We start from the raw sequence: 19,938 nt of genomic DNA, 5'->3' as shown, positions 1-19,938 counted from the left end.
CCATGGGCCATGCCAAACTAACCCCCCAAAACATCCCAAGGGAGGGAGAGGCACGGCCTGGGATGGAATACAAGCCGGCACGACAGGGCCGTGGGCCATGCCGAGCTATAATATTTTGAATTATGTAACGTCCATAATTGTCTATCAAGTATCAACTGTGGAACTACTAGTCAATCTAAATAAAGTAAGAATCAGTTTGATCACTCCCTAACGTTGGCATGCTTGTTTGCGTTTATTATAAAATATAAGGTGCAAACCATTGCAAAAATAAATCAAGAAAAATATTTGGTCCTACAAACCATTAAAACCGCATGTAGCATTAGGAAGTAGGAAATTCAGTTTTCAGGAACATGGAATATTCTGTCCCAGAATCTAAAGAAACAACCTGATTGTAGCTCCTTGAGGTTAAGCCAGATAACCTCTCTTGATACTTTTACAATCTCAAAATGTTAACCCTCCAAATGATGTTTAAATAATGATGCCATTTCAATCTGCACCAAACCTAAAATATATCAGAAACTAATAAACAAGTAAAGAAAAGAATTTCCCATATATACAATTTTCTCTCTTTTTATGTCAAAAATTCCCTGTTGGGAAGATCTCAAATTTGGTTCCATATGATTATGCCTTGTGAAATGGAAATGCCAAGATTACCAGTCAAACAATTATACCAAGTACTCGTATTGGATTGTCAACGTGACACAATCCTCTATCTTTTCGGAGCAGTAGTGCAAGGCGATACAAGTGGAGCTCCAACAATTCTACGGACTCCCATTCTGAAACCCGACTCAATCAGATGACAGAGTAAACTACACATTTTAACACTTTTTAAACAGCAGCCTGAACAAAAGCAGTATTGCCAATATGGCAGTCCAGAACTCTAGAAGAAAGAAACATTAAATCTATAGATCAGGTCAATTTTGGCAATAGAACTCTCAATCGGAAATGAGATACAAAAGAAAAGTTGTCCTTGGGCTGTTTGTTCTTCTAGTTGGGGAGGAAAAGCAAAATTTGGCCTCTTAGGAGGCATAAAGTTGGTTTTCCACTCTTTACATTGATTCAGTATGGATTATGATCTTGGACAACAGTTTACACACAACGAAGGCCTTGGATTGGGAGGCCAACCCATACACTACAGGAGGCAGTGGAAGGCGAAGTTTATGAATGGCCGGAAGGAAGCAATGGACTACAGAGTAAATGATTTTCATGTGCAGCATGGTTCAGATAGAAGTTGACCTGTTCATGGGCCAGGTAGCCTAGTGGGCTTGCACAGCTCGGCCCGTTCTTTGGGCTTGAGCATGTTGGCCCGCAGGCTTGGGCTCAGGCTGTAAATATCAGGCCTGGTTATTTTTCAGGCTGGTCTTCAAATTCTTAAATAAGCCTGGCCCAATAATATTATATATAATAAAATATATATTAATAATATTCACTTCCTATTCAGATAGGGTTTTGGGCTTTATATAAGGGCCAAGCTCAGGCCATATATATCATCAGGCCTAATTATTTTTCAGGTTGGGCTTCAAATTCTTAGATAAGCCTAGCCCAATAACATTATATTTAACAAAAATATATATTAGTAATGTCTACTTCCTATTCAGATAGGATTTTGGGGACTGACTCATGCTCAAGAATAGGCCTGATGATCAGGCTGGGCTCAGACTCAAGCCCAGACATTTCCTGTTTATAACTGATAAAGCCCGGCCCAGCCCAGACCATGAACAGGTCTAGATAGAAGGGTGGGACAACACCCTACTATTTCAGGAATTAAACATTGGTTTGCATGTCCAAATTAGTCAGTGACTCAGTGCATGATGACTCTGCAGCAGGTTTATCTCAAGTTTCTCAAATAACCAAGGAGTCGATGTGGGAGAAATGTTCAAAGGCCCATGATCCTTCAAGGAGATCTTGGGATTATATTGGGAAATGTGGAGCAGTGGAGGAACCACGAAGCATTGATTCAATGGATTTTCAAGCTTATGATACTAATTCATATTGGTTGAAGTTCATAAGTTTCCAGGATCCTTTCTTAGACCCCATACTGTTGAAATGGGTTTAATAGTTGGAAATGTGTCAAATCAGGTAAAGCCTATAGAGGATAAAAATTTGGATGGGCCTGGATCCAAACATCATTGGTTAGGGTCTAAAATAAAAGGAAAAAAAATTAAAAAAAAAAACAAAAAACAGTGTTTCCTGTGCTGCAAGGGCTAGGACCCCAAGATATGTTGGTCAAGTGGTTTTGAGCATGGAAGAATGACCATCTTATTTATAGCATCTGGCTTCCTGTTTGTTTTTTTTTTTTTTTTTACACTTTTCCTTCTTTTAATTTTATGTTACTATCAAAACTATTCAACGAAGTCTGATGTTCAGATTATTTCCCTATCCAACACCTCAATTTTTTTCAACTATTACCAATTGCTTCCTTGTGTACTACTGCACTGAACAAGTGAACATACATGGCAATTCCCCATCAAGGGGCTGCCAACACACCACCCTGTCATTCCAAAAACTGATGCAACCACCTATAGGCTCTATTAGCCAAGCACCATATATTTTGCCTAAAATTCTTCAAGTTTTGAAACATTACTCATATGGAGAAGAAAGCAGAAGGGAATTCCCAGCTATGGTTTGCTAACTCTTTGCTACATTTCTAACACTAATTCAAGCGCTCCTGGTTTATTGGCTCCAATAACACTCAAAAACTCTTTCCTTTCTGGTCTTAAATTTGGAAAGGAGCTAAAGTTGGAAAACATGTCAAGAGAAGCCGATTCTGGTATCTCCTGAAGTTGGGGAAAAGGATCAAAGGATTCATGGAGGATGTTTGATGATATCAAAGAAGTCTGGCCATAGTGCCATCTATGACTATTTTACTTGCTTTTGGGTGAGTTCAGAAAATAAAGATGCAGATATTTTAGCTAAGCAGATATAGTACTGTTTCACGAAAAGTAATTCTTTCTCTTTGTATCGTCTCTCCTTTAGGTGCTTTAACCAATGCTCTTTCTCTGCCACATGTTTCCTATTTTTCTTATACAGTCCCACTCCCTCTCATTAAATCTTTTTGTTTATTCAACCATAAAACAGAAGCACATGAATAATAGTGATAATACTAACAGTAAGAATCACGATCACAATCAACTTACAGCAGTCAGAGCAGCCTCAGCACCTTTGTTTCCAGATTTACCACCAGCCCTGTTTAAAGCCTGTGCATATCATCAAGTATAAGCCATTATGTCTCAGCAGTTAAATGGCAAAACAGCATATCTCCTGCTTCATTAAAGGGTGATGAGTGAAAAACCTTAATGGGAAGAATTATTAATTACATTAGCTATTATTAAAAAATAAAGAAAAAAATGTGGTTTATGTTCTGAATTATAGACAGAATTCAAATACCAATCAACCAATGACCCTTTTGTTAATAGAGATGTACAAACGTATCAAGAAAAAAGGCTAAAACATATTATCTTGGATTTCTTCCAGCTAAACCAACAAGTAAGAGGACAAACCCATCTTTCTCTCTTTTTTTTTTTCATCTTGATAACATTTATTAGAGGAAAAGGAAGGAAAGTACAACTTAGAGAAAGAAAACAACAAAACCACAAATTTACACATGATGGCTATTGCAAATAAGATAGATGCCAGAAAAAAAAATAAAAAAACAAACTCCTCAATTCATAGAACTGGCTGCATTGATGGGTTTTCTTAGGGGACAACAAATCAAAATCATAAATGTCAGCAAGAAACAGAAGAAAATCCCAGCAATTTATCCAGTGATTTAAAAGGCGCGCCTAGGCGCTCAGGCAAGGCGCATTTTAGGGTAGGCGCCTTTGCCTCTTTTTCCCTTTTTTTGAGTCTGGTCACTGGGCTGGGGGCGTGGCACAAAGGCGGCTCATAGAATTAGGAATGTAATATATCACATTAGCTACTTGATGCAATTGAGAAAAAAAGAGATTGTGGGTTTTATATGCTTGAAAATGTTTTATATGTTTGATTTCATATAAAACATATAAAACATATTATGTATTTTACTTTTAGATAATAGGTTTTTTGAATCATTTATTTTAAAACTTAAGTTAATATTTTTATTAATATTATGTTTTATAATTTTTTATTTTTTTTTAATTTTTTGCATTTTTTTAAAATTTTTGCATTTTTTTTTAAATTGTGCGCCTTGCCTCAAAAAGGCGCACGCCTCACCTTGCGCCTTGCACCTTAGGTGCAATATGGCCCTTGCACCATTTTTGCACCTTGCGCTTTTAAAACATTGAATTTATCCTAAACATTCCACTCACCATTTCGGAAGGGTAGAGGAAATAAAAGATAACTTGGTGAAAAGAATTGTGGAGATAGATAGGAAAGAGGCACTTAGAATCATTTCAAAAGAAGAAAGAGGAGAAAGAAAGAATCAAAAGCAAAAACTTGAGGAGATAGTACGAAAGGAGGAGATTTGTTGGAGACAAATCAAGGTGTCAGTGGCTTGCAGAGGGGGACGAAAACACTAAGTTTTTTCACTCTCTTGCAACTAGAAGGAGAAAGAACTTAATCTTGAGTGTGGAGGAAGAGGGACAAGTGGTAAGAGAAAGTCAGGGGATTACAATGATTTTTGTAGATCATTTTAAAGAAATTTTCTCAATCCCACACGGAGTGTTGCCAGAATTGCCAAAGATGGAAGGGGATGTTTTGTCAAAAGAACAATCTCGTTTCCTAGAAAGGAGATTTTCTCTGCAATAAATCAAGGAAGCTATTTTTTCAATGGACAGATCTAAAGCCCCTGGATCGGATGGCTTCTCCATGGCCTTCTATTAAGAGTGTTAGGATATGGTGAAATGACACATCATGGAAGTCTTTAATGAATTTTTCTCCGAAGGGGAGATATCATCAAGCAAATGCCACATTTATCACTTTGATTCCAAAGAAGAGGGAGGCCAAAACCCCTAAAGACTTTAGACCAACAAGTCTCATTGGGAGTGTTTACAAAATTCTGTCAAACGTTTTAGCAAAAAGACTAAAAAAGGTATTACCCTTGACCATCTCTCCTTTTCAAGGAGCTTTTATAGAAGGAAGGTAGATTGTGGATCAAATCTTGGTGGCTAATGAATGCATAGGGGAAAGAAGAAAGGGTCGAGAAAAGGGGCTGGTTTGTAAAGTAGATCTAGAAAAAGCCTATGTCTTGGTTAATTGGGATGTCCTTCTAAAAGTTTTATTAAGATTCGGATTCGGAGATAGATGGAGGGTTTAGATCAAAGGATGCTTGAATTCAGCTCACTACTCAATCCTAATCAATGGTACAGCAAAGGATTTCTTCCCCTCTAGGAGAGGAATTAGGTAAGGTGCCCCCTTATCCCCATTCCTGTTACCTTAGTGGCAGAAGTGTTAGGTAGAATGGTGGCGAAAGCTTATGCTCAAGGCCTCATCAGAAGGTGGAGGGTAGGTAGAAACCGAGTAATTGTTACCCATCGCCAATTTGTAGGTGACACCATATTTTTTTGTGAAGGAAACAATGAGGAGTTGGTGGAAAATTTGAGGGTGTTGCTGAATAATTTTGTGGGAGTGACAGGCCTGAGGATAAATTGGACCAAAAGTGGAATTGTAGGGGTCAATTTGGAGGAATGAGAACTAATAAAATTTGCGGAAATCTTGGGGTGTGAGTTCAGAAGCTGGCCTATTAGTTACCTAGGTTTACCCTTAGGAGGAAATCCCAAGTCAGTTGGTTTCTAGAAACCAGTGTTAGAAAAGTTTGCTTGGAAGTTAGCCCTTTGGAAGAGGAATTACATTTCTTTGGGTGGAAGAATAACCTTGATTAGAGCCACTCTAGCAAACCTCCCCACCTATATCCTTTCAACTTTTACAATCCCTTCTAAGGTAGCAAGATGCTTAGAGAAGTATATGAGAAATTTCCTATGGGACCCAGGAGAGGAAGGTGAGAATCACTTGATTAAGTGGGAGCAAGTTAGTAAACCCAAGGAACAAGGGGGTTTGGGAATTGGGAACATCCTTTTAAGGAACACAGCTCTACTAGGTAAGTGACTTTGGAAGTTTCCCTTTGAGGGTGACAGATTGTGGCAAAAAGTGATTGAGAGCATTCATGGGATGGCTGGAAATGGTTGGGATGCAAAAGTTTCCCCTCACAGGTCCTCGGCTTCTCCTTGGAAAGCAATTCATGAAATCTACCCTACATTCCTCAATTCCATCCAGTTCGATGTGGGACAAGGTAATAGAATTCTGTTTTGGGAAGATCTATAGGTAGGGGAAACCCCACTAAAAGACCAATTCCCTGATCTCCTTGCACTATCTAACCTTAAGGGGGAAGCTATATCCATGTTGGGACCACCGTGTCCAACTGGTGTGAACTGGAATTTGAGCTTTAGAAAGGGACTATGAGAAAATGAGTGTGAATCCTTAACCCGCTTGTTGAACCTCTTAGGGCAGATCCACTTGGATCCTTCGTTGGAAGACTCTAGAATCTGGGTAGGCTCTCTAGACGGCCTCTTTTCTTGCTCCTCTTTCTTCAAAGTACTTGCTTCCCCCAACCCTCTAGGTGGGATTTTCCCTGTGAAAGTAATCTGGTGCAAGCCTAGTCCCCCGAAGATCCAAGCTTTCTATTGGGAAGTATTCCTTGATAAGGTAAACACTTGTGATATGCTACAGAAAAGAAGGCCATATATGTGCCTTTCTCCTCATGTGTGTTCATTGTGTAAGGAAAGTGGTGAGACCCTTTCCCATTTAATGATATCATGTTCCTTTCTGCATCGAATTTGGAAATTCTTTTGTACTCTCTTTGGCTATAGGTGGGCTCCCCCTCAAGATGTGGCAAGACTCTTCAACCATGATTTCTTGAGACAGAGAAAGAAAAGAGGGATGGTAATGTGTAAAGCAACAAAGGCAGCAATTTGTTGGGTAATATGGGAAGAGAGAAACAACAGAATTTTCTTGGAAAAAAGTAGAACAGTAGAGGAAGTGATTGATAGTATCAAGGTGAAAGTAGCCCATTGGGTAAAACTCTTGGACTGCTTTCAAGTCTTCTCAGTCGCAGATATTCTAAGAACATGGTCCAAAGTAGCACAATCTTCGAGAGTAAGAGATAAAGTAAGGCTAGAGTCGAAACCACCTAAAGGCAATAAAGTAAAGCTGAATTTTGGCAGGTGCTCATATGGAAATCCAGGCATCTCAGGAATAGGAGGAGTATTAAGAAACTCCGACAAGAGGATATTGGGCATGTTCTTAGGACCGATTGGCAACAGAAACTCGCTGAAGGATGAACTATTGGCATTACTACGAGGGTTAAAGTTAGCCAAACAACTAGGATGCAGACATGTTGAAGTGGAAGGGGACTCAAAAGTAGTAACTTCATAGGCAACAAATAGCAGCCACACCCCATGGACGTTTAAACATGTGATTAGGGAAGTAGAGAAAATTGCAAAGGAGGTTGAGGCTGAATTTAAATGGATCCGAAGAAGTGCAAACGGGCTAGCTGATGGGTTAGCAAAACAAGGAGCATTGAGATGGCAATAATTTTGGGCTACACTGTAATGAGGGTGAATAGAGTGATTAAAGGGGATCAGCAATCTCATCATCAAGTTGTATAAACTGCTTACAATCTGAATTTTAATAAAATACATATTTACTAATAAAAAAAACACAAACACACACACAAAATAGCATTAACATAACCTTGTAACCTAAATACTTGTTGGGCTCTTACAAATGTCTATGGGCCAAACTCTTAAAGCGAAAGGAACTTGATGCGGGATGAACTTGCAGATGTAAGGGGGATTTAAGAGGGACCTTGGTGTCCAAGAGGAGACTTCAATGTAATTGGATTTGCCAATGAGTCAAACAATGCAAGACAGAAGGTGGCCACCAGCATGAGAAGATTTAATGATTTGAGCCAAAAGAAATATCTTTGGGATTATTCAGGTTCACATGGTCAAACCTCGGAATAAATCCTATATGCTCCAGGTAATCCTATAAACCTTCAGGTAATCCTTGGATTGGAAAGAAGATTGGTGTGGTCTTCTGGGTGTTACTTTGCCAAGAATTACCTCGGATCATTGGCCTATATGCCTCTTTCCAACGTAGTGCATTAGGAGGTCCTACCCCGTTCAGATTTGAAAATATGGCTTTCTCATCCAGAGTTTAAGGAAAAGGTTAGAGAGTGGTCGGAAACACAACTTCAAGACCCGAAATGGGAAGGACAAAAATTTTTGAAGAAACTACAAAAGCTGAAAGAAAAATTGGGAACAACTAGCTACACTTTTGATGACATAAGGAGAAATTGGGAACAACTAGCTATAAGTTTCGCAATCAGAAGCAAGCCGGTGGTGGATTGGAAGCCTAATGATGCAAGCGTCATTAAACTAAATTTTGATGGCAGTAGTTTGGGCAACCCGGGACCATATGGAATAGGGGGAGTCTTTAGAAATGATGAGGGTCAGACCATCGCTCTATTTTCTGGTCCTATAGGGTGGGGAGACTCTGTAAATGCAGAACTCCAAGCTGTGTTACAAGGAGCAGAATATGCAAGAGATTTGGCAGTGGAGCATTTAATGATTGAAGGTGATTCCAAATTGGTTATTGGATGGCTAAAAGAACCAGAGACAGCAGCGTGGCCGTACAAGGGGGCTTTGAGAAGATCAGAAAATGGGCTGGCAGACCTTCTAGCTAAACAAGGTGTACATAGGAATCAGCTCTTTTGGGTTCAATTGTAAGCTTTATGGTGTAGTTTGGAGGCTGCACCTCGTGCCTCTTTGTGGGGAATTGTATGATGAATACTTAGTTCTTTATTCAATAAAATTTTCATTATCATTATCTATCAAAAAAATGAAAGAAGAATTGAAGAAATTAAAGAATGGAATAAAACTCCTTGAGAGAGGGAGAAAATTAGGAGTATGAAGATAAGGCAGGGCAGAAGAGCAATGATCGTCTTGGAGAAGGAAGAATTATGCCAGTTCAAGGGCTTTGTAGATGGCTTAATCTTTGCTGAGAGAATACAAGGCTGGAGAAATGAGCTGGTAAGAGATGGCAAAAGATTCTTGGTAGAAAACAGATAGAACAGAAATGGCTGGTTCATTACTCTAATTGAATTCTTTGGCAAAAAGAGGGAGCAAATGATCTGCTTACCTGAAGGAAGAGATAAACAGAGTTGGAATTTGTTAGTGGCAGCATTGGAAGAGGTTACTTTAGAGGGAGACAAGCCTTTGAAAACAGAACAAGTGGTTTCAGAGGAAGAGAAGAAAAGAACATCCAAAGAAGGTGAAAGTATGAATACTAAACTTGATGAAACAGAGACTGGTGCTCAGAAAGGAAAAAAACAGTGTTGCTCTTTACTGGAGCCTGTTCAAAAATAGTGTGGAAGGAAGAGTAATGGACTGTACTGTAACTCTTGATGCTATTTTGGGGTCAACAATCTTTGTCTGAGTGGTTGACAGTGTAAGATGTTTATTTGATATCCCTAATGAAAGCTACCATTTCCAATCAGAAAAAAAAAATAATGTGGAAGGAAGAGTAATGGACTGGGTCAAGAAGAAAGTTGTGAAACTAGAAAGTGAAGTCAAAGACTGGAAAGAAATACTGGAAGTGCTGGTGGAGAAGCTTCACTTAAAACAGAAGGTCACCCTTATACAATTTGACAAACAGAGAGAAATCCTCAATGTAGGGGAAACTCAGATTGATACGATGGCTGTTGAAACAAAGTTTGGCCAGATCATGGTGGAAAACTGGTCACCCTCTTGTAATGAGAGGAATCTCTCACAGAGAAGCATCATTATTAAAATCTTGGGCTACCTTTTGACCTTTGGCAGGAAATTTTTCTCCACAAAATTGCAGTGGTCTGTGGAGGTGTCCTGGAATCATACTGCATGCAAGACCTTTGAGCAATCAAGATCAAAGTGGCTGGAGCAAAAGTGGAGAAGATCCCCCAAGCAATGGAGATTTTTGCAGATGATTATTGGAGAACAGTCTGGCTAGCTTTAGAGGTTGAAGCCAAACTCTGGAATCCAAGGTCGAAGAAGGAAGAAGGTGCTGAGGTGAACAACTGGATGCCAGGGAGCTGGAACGTTGGTGGAATTTCTCAGAACGGGCACTTTTCCTTTTAGGCTATGTTTGGTTTAAAGGAAAAGGTAGAGAAAAGAAAGGAAAGTTAGGGAAACTTATAAAAGATTTGTGAAGGTTTCCCTAACTTTCCTTTCCTTTCCCTACTTTTTCCTTCAAACCAAACATAGCATTAAGGATAAATTTTCAGATTATTTTGAACCAGATCAAACAGCCCAGAAGAAATCTTAAGTGGAGGCGCTAAATCGAATTCTAACCTAGACGGGTCAATTAGAACCAATGGGTAGAGAAAGGAACCAGAAGCCCATACCTCTTTTACATCAAGTGAACTTGCTTTAAATCCAAACTGAGCCGGGTCATATTAATGAAGCATGTAGAAGGGCCTGTTTTGTCAATAGGGAACGATAATATCTGTCTATCATTGTCCCCCTCGACTCTTCCTAGCAGCCATCACATCCCTACAGCGTAAAACTCAACTAGGGGTGTTCTCCAATCCTCTCCTCAAGAAGAAATCAAAGTCAAGGTGCCACAAAAAGCTTGGAGGTGGCAACGTCATGGTATGGAAAACTCAACAACTCCTAGAAAGCCAAATCCACAGTATAACAGGGATTCACAATGAGATTCTGACTGTGAGACAGATTGGGAGGATCTTAGAGACCTCAAAGAAGAAGTGAATCAACCTTCTAGTGTAAGCAGTCTTGATTCAACGAGTGCCCACAAACTTGACAATTCTGATTTTTTTGGAACCGAACTCCTCTTCGGTAAAGACACTGGTACAGAAACTTTGGTACTGATGGAAATGGGAGATGGGGATTCCATTGCATATTGTGGGGAGTATTATTTAAAATTAAAATACATAAACATAAGATGTAAAGCATATTCAAATGAGAATTTAAAAATAAAATCAAACATATAAAACACTTTCAAGCATGTAAAACCTCTAATCTCTTCTTTCACTCAATTTCATTACTTCAAGTAGCTAATGTAATGTAAAACATATTACATTCCTGATTCTACGAGCCGCCTTTGTGCCACGCCCCTCGAGGCTAGCCCAAACAAATCCATGTTAGGTGTTAAATTCTTAGTTCTCAAACAAAAAATAATGAATTTACAATTTTAATTGCTTTTTAAGAAAATATTTTATTAGGATGAATGAATGAACAACATTAGCAAATAGGGGGTTCTCGGAGCTTAAGAAAATCTTTTGTGAGGATTGTGGTGAATGAATCCAGTTTAAGGAATCTGAAAGCTTTAGTTAATGATTTCCAAATGATCTCAAAGTTAAAAGTCAATTGGGGAAAGAGTTGTGGTAGGAACTAACATGGACGAGGGAAGAAATCCAATTTTTGGCAAAAATAATAGGTTGAGGTAAAAATGTGGCCACTAGAGTACCTTGGGATGCCTTTAGGAGGAAATCTGAAACTTGAGAGTTTCTAGAAACCAATTGTAGAGAGATTCACCAAAAAGCTACCCATGTTGAAGAGAAACTATATCTCTATGGGGGTAGGATTACTTTGATTAAGTCCACCTTAGAAAACTTGCTCACTTACTTCCTGTCCACCTTTAGGATCTCGACAAAAGTAGCTGGATAACTAGAGAAGATGGTGAGGGACTTCTTATGGGAGCCAGGAGAGGGAGAAAAAGCCCACTTGATAAAATGGGAGCAAGTTTGTAAACCCACGGAGCAAGACAGACTAGGCATTGAGAACTTGGCGAAGTGAAATACAGCACTTCTAGGTAAGTAGCTGCAGAGATTTCCTCGTGAGGAAGATAGATTTTGGCACAAGATCATTGAAAGCATTCATGGTGTAGCATACAATGGTTGGGATACAAAATTAGCTTCAAAGGCAGATTTAAACTCCCCCTAGAAAGCAATTATTGAGGTATTGCCTATTTTTCCTAATTTCATTCATCTTGATATGGGGTGTAGGAATAAGGTCTTATTTTGGGAGATTATTAGCTTGGGGACCAGCCCTTTAAAGTGCAATTCCCCGACCTTTACTCCTTGTCAAATCTTAAGGCTGAATTTGTAGCCAGGGTTGGAGTGTCATCAAGATTCGAGATAAATTGGGACTTCGGGTTTATAAGGGGCTTGAGAGACAATAAATGTGATTTCCTCCTCCTCCTCCTTTCAAACATAGAAATGGTTTACCTGGATCAAAATGTTCTTGATAATAGAGTTTGGCACCCAGCCCCTGGTGGCTTGTTTTCTTGTGCCTCTCTTTTTAATCTGCTAACCCTTTCTGACTCTGGAGGTAAATTTCACTGTGAGAGAAATCTATTGCAAATCAATACCTCCTAAAATATAGGCTCTTTGTTGAGAGATGTTCCTAGGGAAGGTAAAACACCTATGATATGCTACAGAAGAGAAGGCAAAATAATTGCCTTTCTCCACATGTATGTGTCCTTTGTAAGGCTTGTGGTGAAACCCTCCCTCACTTACTGATATCCTGCTCTTCTGTATCTTATATTTGGGATTACTTCTGCTCTCTCTTTGGTTGCAGATGGGCCCCCCACAAGATACAGTGAGTTTGTTCAACTCCAATTTCCTGAGGTGACAAAAGAAAAGGGGAAAATGTATGTGAAAGGTAGTAAGAGAAGCCTTGGCTTGGTCTATATGGGCAGAAAGAAATAAAGAATATTCAATGAAAAAAGTAAGTCAAAGGAGGAATTGATTGAAGCCATAAAAATCAGATCTGCACACTGGGTTAAAACTCTGGAACAATTCAGGGGTGTTTCTACAGATGACATTTTAAGGAATTGGAGAGAAGTGGCACAATCAGAAACTTATAAAGATGGTGTGACAATGGAATGGAAACCACCAAAGTAAATAAACTAAAGCTAATTTTGATGGCAGCTCAATTTGGCAATCTGGGAAGTGCAGAAATAGAGGGAGCTTTTCAGAATAACGCAGGAGTAGTGGCACTGTTCTCAGGACCAAATGGATTTCGTGAATCAATTCAGACTGAATCTCAGGCTCTTCTGCAGGGCTTGAAACTTGCTGAGCAGTTAGGAGCAAGAGAATTGGAAATTGAAGGGGATTCACTACTGATCATAATATGGGCAAAGAAAATTGAATCAGTACCATGAAATTTCAGAATTATTTTTAGACAATTTGACCTACTTGCCAGGAGATTTAACTCTAGCCTTGGTTGGGTGAAAAGAGAAGCAAATGGAGTGGCTGATGTGCTAACAAAGCAGGGGGTTAATAGACCCACTTTGTTTTGGGAAATGATGTAATCTGTTGTAAACTGGGTTCCAGAATATGGAATCACTTCTATAAAGGCAATTCCTGATTTTTGGTGCTACCCAATTTCAGTTAGGAACCTCCTGGAAGGGTGGAAAATACAAGGTATGTCTAAGAAAGGGAGACCCTTTCTGGGCAGTGGTGCCTATAGCAGTGTCTTGTGGGCTATTTGGCAGGAAAGAAAGAGTAGAATCTTTGATCAAAAGGTCAATTCTGAAGAGTAGAATCTTTGTTAAGTTTCAGTGGACCTCATCAAGATCTAGATTTCAAATCTTAAATGTTTTGATGGGGAGGTTTTTTCTTCTTGTTTTTTGAGAGTAGACTTTTTGGGGTCCCTAATGGGTGTATATGGTGTACAGAATCTCTTTGTACAGAGGACCATGTATACTTTTTGCATTTTATATTAATAAAATATATGTTACCTTTCAAAAAAAAAATAAGAAAAAAGAAAAGGTGAACCAAGTATATGAAATTCTCCATCAATTAGCAAGCTTGAGAAATTGCATTAGCACATACCAAGAGGCAACACTTACACCTAAACTTACCTGATCCATGTCATCACAGGTTAGAACACCAAATATGCATGGAACCCCTGCAATATCAGAAAGAGAGCTCCTTCAGCTTCTTCACTACATTCAGGAACTGGGAAAAATTTGTAATAGATTGTGAAAAACTGGAAACTTCTGCAACCAGATTTCAACAGAGAATGCTAGCATCCCAATGCTTCTACCTCCCCACAACAAAAAACTAGAAGCCATAAATATCTAATATGATAGACATACCAAAAGAGAAAAACAATAAAGATAAAAAAACACTCAAAGGTGCTTTGTATCACCTCCAAAGAAGCAGACCCCACCCACTTTCAAGCAAAAGGCACTATTCTCATGATTTGTTAAAGAAACCAAGAACCATAATTCAATCTTGATACATTTCATTGCATGGGGGAAAATATAATTGAAACCTGAATTTAACCCTGCTGACAGTACTCCAGATGCAGCCGAATTAGCAACAGCATCATAGTGTGTAGTATCACCTCTTATCTACTGACACAGAAATCTCATGTTTAGCTGGGGAAATGGTGACAAGTCTGACGACACCAACATAAAAAATAAAGGGTGGACTAATAAGAAGAAAATCTCTAGAAATGATATATCATTAATCATATGCCAACCAGTCTAACTAACCACATGGACAAAATGAATGGCATAGGCATGGCAAATAAGTCATGTTAGCAACATATAAGAGCATGCTTCATGGCAGGGACATCAACAAGCATGATCAAAAAACTCCAATGACCAGTCATGTTGATGCAAATCAATCTACCTAAACTTGGAAGGACCAAAAGAAGAGAAGGTAAAAGAAATTTTTTCCTTGCAATATCTCAATAGAGGAGATACTGTTTTCATTAATCATGATTTAACAGACTAACCACCCGAATACACTTTAAATTAGCCTGAAGTTATGTTTGGTTAAAAACCTGGAAAGTCCAATACACTTTAAATGAGCTAACGAACTATCTGGTAAAGCTAATCCTAGTAGCTTCTTCAATGCGGCTCAGTCGACGCAGCTTAATCAAAGCCAAAGCCCTCCCAAACGGGCTCTTTACAAAAGGGGGTTCCATGGTGTATATTGAAACTTGAAAGATGTGTTAAATTTAAAAGGTTTAAAGCTATGTGGGAAATGTCGAATCAAGCAATAGAAAATATATATTTTCCCATTACTAATAATATATTTACAGTGAAGCATCCAGAATCCAAAATTGCTAATAGATAATGTAAAAGGGAACCATACCACAGCTCCAATACATAAAACCGCTTGATATTTTCCTGATTTCCCAAGCCTTTCTGCAACAACAGGAATTTCAAAGCTTCCAGGAACCCACACAACCTAATGAACAGTGAAGAAAATAATAGTCCTTTTAACAAGTGCCTGGAGAAAAGGAAGACTAAAGACCAGGCTATACCTTCATGTTGTCCATGCAATGAAGATAAGGAAGCATTTTATTATCCCATCAACATAACAATTGATAGAAACCATTCAACAGGAGGGTCACAGTTCTGGTTGATGAAAACCCAAAGGTTTTAAGGGGGCTACTTACGTCAATATCCTCTTCTCTAACTGAATATCTTTTGAAAGTTTCCAAAGCTCCCTCCAGCAGCAGCTTTGTCACAATTTCATTGAACCGTGCTACAACCTTTATAATGAGGAAGGAATCAATGGCAAGAACAACTTATGGAAAAACGTGAAGTATTATAATAAATCTTCTTTCATTTGAACCTCCAATTCACACAAATTGTTTCACCTCTTGCTTCATCATATACTAGTTCAATTATACCACTTTTACTCCACATTCCCTGACATTCCACTGGGTATGTGGATACTTTAAAAATAAATAACTAAAACCAAAAAAAAAAAATCAAATCTAAAGGAACTGAAAAGTTTTTCACACTGAATTTAGGGGGTTCCGTGAAACTCACCACAGCGAAACGAAGGCCCTCTGTTCTGGTCAGGGATCCAATAAGGTGTCGAACAGCTGCTGTTTGAGCGAAAGAAGAACCTTTTCTCTGAATGATTACGGTAGGGGAAGAAACTACCCGAAACAGAAAAAAAACAACAACTAAATTCTCAAAATGGGAGAGAGAGAGAGAGAGAGAGAGAGAGAGAGAGAGAGAGAGAGAAATTACACATCAAAGGGCAAACGGGCAAATGGTACCTTGAAGTGACGACGAAAAGGAGACGAGTGTCTTTGGATGATCTAATGAGAGAAATGGAATGGATCGAGGAATTGTGGAGGAAGCAAACCATCTCTTATGCTGCGCGACGAAAGATCCAGCGGCCCCAGCAAACGAAGAAGATGCCATTGTCTCTCTCTCCCCCGCAACTGCAACTCCTCAAGCTAAGCCGTACAGTAGAGCAGAGTGGAGTAGGGATATCTCAATGAATCCAATGACGATTCCGAAGTGGGGGAGAGTCCATGATTCAACCGGTGCGCAAGCACGTACGACAGATGGGAAAAAACTAAAAGATTCTGATCAAATAAATGATGTCAAATGTTCCAATTGAGTGATTTATTTACTCAGTGTGAATGTTCTCAATGAATCATCAAAAAAAATTCCTGTGGGTGATAAGGTTGCACACATTCATGACCCATCTGCCTCCGGTCCCTCTAGGTGATTAATTGTTTTTTCATGGTTTTCAAAAGCGGACCGATCGGACGGTCAGACCGGAAAATCGGGAACCGATCAGGTGACCGGTTTCGTTTTACTCTTATTTGACCAAAAACCGCTGATTTGGTCAGTAAATTGCTGATTCGGGTGGTTGAATTATTCAAATCGTTTAATAGTTTTAGCCATTTTTTTATTTTTTATTTCTTATTTTTTGTCAAAATGGGCCATTCATTCAGTTAAAATGATCGGACCATTCAACCCGAGAACCTAACCCCTGATTATTGCTTTAGTCCAATTCGGGTTTAAAAACCTTATGTTTTTTTTAAGTCTTAGCCCTAGGTGATCAATTGTTTATTTACTTAGTAAGCCGTTTGGCAACATTTATAACGGTTTTGTGAGCACCGAAGCCGATCTCTATGCCTTATTCCTTTATCAAATACCTATACAATACATTTACCTAGGCATATGATTTTTAGGCCCTGTTCGCTTTTTGGTAAGTTACTCTCGTAAATGTACCTAGGTAAGTTTTTCCTGCAAAACACTTACCCAAGTAAGTACATTTACCCATGTTCTTTTATTTCTCATGTAAAAAATGCAATGACCATTTTATCCATAAAAATCCATTATTAAAAGGGGCATTTTTGTCACATTCAAGTGTTGGCAACTTTCCCCCTAGGTGGGAATAGAGGTATAAATCGGGCTGGGCACCCGTGGCCCAACACAGCATGAAGGCTAATGGGCCATGCCAGGCCTGGCACAGAGGTCTGTGTCGTGCTGGGTTGAGAATTCGAGGTCCTTGGACCGGTACGGCATGAAGCATGGCCCACCAAGCCCACAACGGGCCGCGCTCGGCTCACTTGGGAATATAGTCATTGGAAGTCTCGGGACTTGGGACTTGGGACTTGGGCGGTTTGCCCCCCCCCCCCAAGGGGCCCAATGGCTAGTTTCGACTTTTTGGGGGGTATTTTACAAAAATTCCCCCCAACAACTATAAACAGCCATATTAGGGGGGTATTTGTGTGTTTTGCTTATGGGGGGTGAAAAAATGACATAAATGTTCTCCAATAGCTATATAACAACTAGTTTAGGGGCATTTTGTGTAAAGTTATAAATAACTTTTCAATAACCAAAATGCCCCTCCCAACAACTAAATAACATATAGTTTTTTGGGTATTTTGGGCAATTGAATTATGTTCAATTCCTATAAATAACCCTATCCTCCACCATTCTCATCACACCAATTCAACAACCAACATTCAATAATTCTCCTATTAAGTTATTCTCTTAATCTCTTCAATCTTTCCTCTCTTAGTCTCTCATACATTCTCTACCATCTGAGAGAGCTCTGATAGTTTCATAGTCTGGTTGGCTGATTGTCTAATTCTCCAAGTTAACAATTTGGGAGGCTTAGAGCCTTGGACATTGTCACATTGAAATGCTTTAACTGTGGAAATCAAGTTGGGATTCTAAACCGGCAATCCAGGGTAAGTCCAATTAAATTAATTTTATTTTTTTAGAATTTGAAAAAAATGGCCATCTTTTACCAAAACCCCAAGTTTAGTAACCTAATTTGGAGAATATTTAAAACAGAGGATGTTGAGGGGAAGGGGAAAAGAGCAATTTGCCAAAAATATAGAAAAGACTTTAACTATTGTAGCAAGGGTGGTACTGGCCATTTGACCAGACATTTTTTCACACATGAGAAGGAAGAAAAAATAACCCACAATTTAAATGAATTTTTTAAATAATGAAAAATAAATTTTAAAAATATTGGGAGAAGTCGAAGTCTTGGAGAGCATTTCTCGCCACCAATCCCGCAATGCCACGTGATCCATGACCTACTAACCCCTCTGGTGTCTATAGGCTATAGTTCCATTGGAGTCTTGTTTAGTTGTTTTAGTGCAAAACGTGCAAGTATCACACTACAACACTACCACTATACCAACCTACTAAGATTGGCCAGATGCAGTTATGAATCATGATGCAGAAATATAGATTACAACTTTACAATTACAAGACAAAGGAGGGCATGATACTATAGACTACTATAGTACTACATACACCCGAAATTTGGTTTTTCACCTGAAGGAGATGATGAAAGTGTGTGAATACTTTTATCATAATGTATATGTAAATTTTGTTTAGATTGTAAATTTTAACAAATAACCCACAATTTTTTATTTTGTCAAATTATTATAAATTTTGTTTTAATTTTATTTAATTTATTTTCTATTAATGTAATTTTGTATTTTCAATTTGTAACTATATAGTCTATAATTCTATATTGTATTTTTTATATTTTATCAATTTACTCCATTTTCATATTTCATTCATCCAACTATCCAACTATGAAGTTTATGAAGTATCCAACCATTGTATATTTCATAATTTCAACATTTGTATAATTGTATGCTTTGTAATTTGTATCATTATTCATTCAAATTTAAATGAAATAAAATTTTTAAATTCCTATTTGATTTGTTTTATACTTTTATTTATTTATTCTTTGGGTTATCAGGTAATCATAAATTTGTTATTAATTTATTATTTGTTTCCTGTCCAGATTCCTGAATCCTAATTCAATGATCCTGAATCCTTGATGTGACATTTGATTTGACAAAATACATTCAGTGAGTCTAGGCCCGCGTGCCGGATTGGGCCTGGGCCATGGGCCGTGTTGGACCGACCCCCAAAATTTCCACCGGGAAAGATGGCACAACCCACTTTACAGCTCTAGGTGGGAAAGTTATTTACCCACAAATGGGTATCACTTAGCCGAATGAGTGATACCCAAGAAAATAAATTTTCCCTAGTCCCCACATAAATGAAAAAAAGAAATGGGATTCTTGGTTCCCATTGACTAACTTTTCCCCCTCAAAATCTGAAAAAAGAACGCCCCCTTAGAAGAAAGTTAACCAATTAACTTCCAGTTTTGGTGTTCGATCATGCTTCCACATATCCCATAAATACGAAGGTGGGAGAGGATTAATGTGTTTGGCTGGTTGCAACTTACCTACCCTTTCGAAGAGGGTAACGGATAACCTACCCTTTGGGAGAGGATAATTGTAACCGGTATTCTTTGAAAAATTCATTTTCTATGACTCATTATAGTGACACGGAAAGTTAATCAATTATCTAATTGACTAACTTACCCCATGAGATACTGGCAAACAAACGAGACCCAAAAGATTAAGATCGTTTGACAAATACTTCATTTGAAATTTCAGATTTTCAACCATTCAAACTTTCAAAAGTTTCATGGAATATGGATTTTTCCAGTCACCCTAAAGATCTTAAAAGACATGCTAAAAAGGCTCTAAACTGTAAAACTAAATTAAGAGCTATGGATTTATGAAATTTTAAACAGAAATATAGTTGGGAAGATCATTTAAATTTTAGAACTTATATAAATGCAACTCAACAGAAACAAACCTACGATCATTGACACAAAGAAAGACAAGATTCAACAAGAGAAAGATG

General features: G+C 38.4%; 1 protein-coding gene across 2 annotated transcripts; it reads right to left on the bottom strand.

The window, feature by feature from the left end:
* Positions 1–195: 195 nt before the first annotated feature.
* COS1 (6,7-dimethyl-8-ribityllumazine synthase / DMRL synthase / lumazine synthase / riboflavin synthase) lies at positions 196–16,450 on the bottom strand. Of its 2 annotated transcripts, XR_016104093.1 has the most exons (9): positions 16,005–16,440; positions 15,769–15,881; positions 15,390–15,485; positions 15,083–15,178; positions 14,253–14,331; positions 13,837–13,883; positions 3,138–3,197; positions 672–776; positions 196–491 (listed from the first exon to the last, which is right to left on the bottom strand). XR_016104093.1 is itself a non-coding variant. In XM_088960357.1 (8 exons), exons 1-8 carry the CDS (start codon positions 16,150–16,152, stop codon positions 450–452), a joined length of 681 nt encoding a protein of 226 aa, XP_088816483.1. In that variant the 5' UTR covers positions 16,153–16,450; the 3' UTR covers positions 196–449. The 2 variants fall into 2 exon arrangements, 1 of the variants encoding a protein (XP_088816483.1); XM_088960357.1 differs by lacking the exon at positions 672–776 and having other exon boundaries at positions 16,005–16,450.
* Between the last annotated feature and the right edge of the window lie 3,488 nt (positions 16,451–19,938).

This window comes from Nelumbo lutea, chromosome 1, assembly GCF_056320005.1.
Source record: "Nelumbo lutea isolate HS-2025 chromosome 1, American lotus-T2T, whole genome shotgun sequence".
In the NCBI taxonomy this organism is placed as follows: domain Eukaryota; kingdom Viridiplantae; phylum Streptophyta; class Magnoliopsida; order Proteales; family Nelumbonaceae; genus Nelumbo; species Nelumbo lutea.
This window is presented reverse-complemented; position numbering and strand designations above follow the sequence as displayed.

Coding starts and splice junctions, on each gene's coding strand:
- COS1 (XM_088960357.1), bottom strand. CDS start 16,152: ATGGCATCTTCTTCGTTTGCTGGGGCCGCTGGATCTTTCGTCGCGCAG. Junction 14,332..15,082: donor TTTTATGTATTGGAGCTGTG/GTATGGTTCCCT, acceptor CTGTGTCAGTAG/ATAAGAGGTGATACTACACA. Junction 13,884..14,252: donor GTCAGCAGGGTTAAATTCAG/GTTTCAATTATA, acceptor CTGATATTGCAG/GGGTTCCATGCATATTTGGT.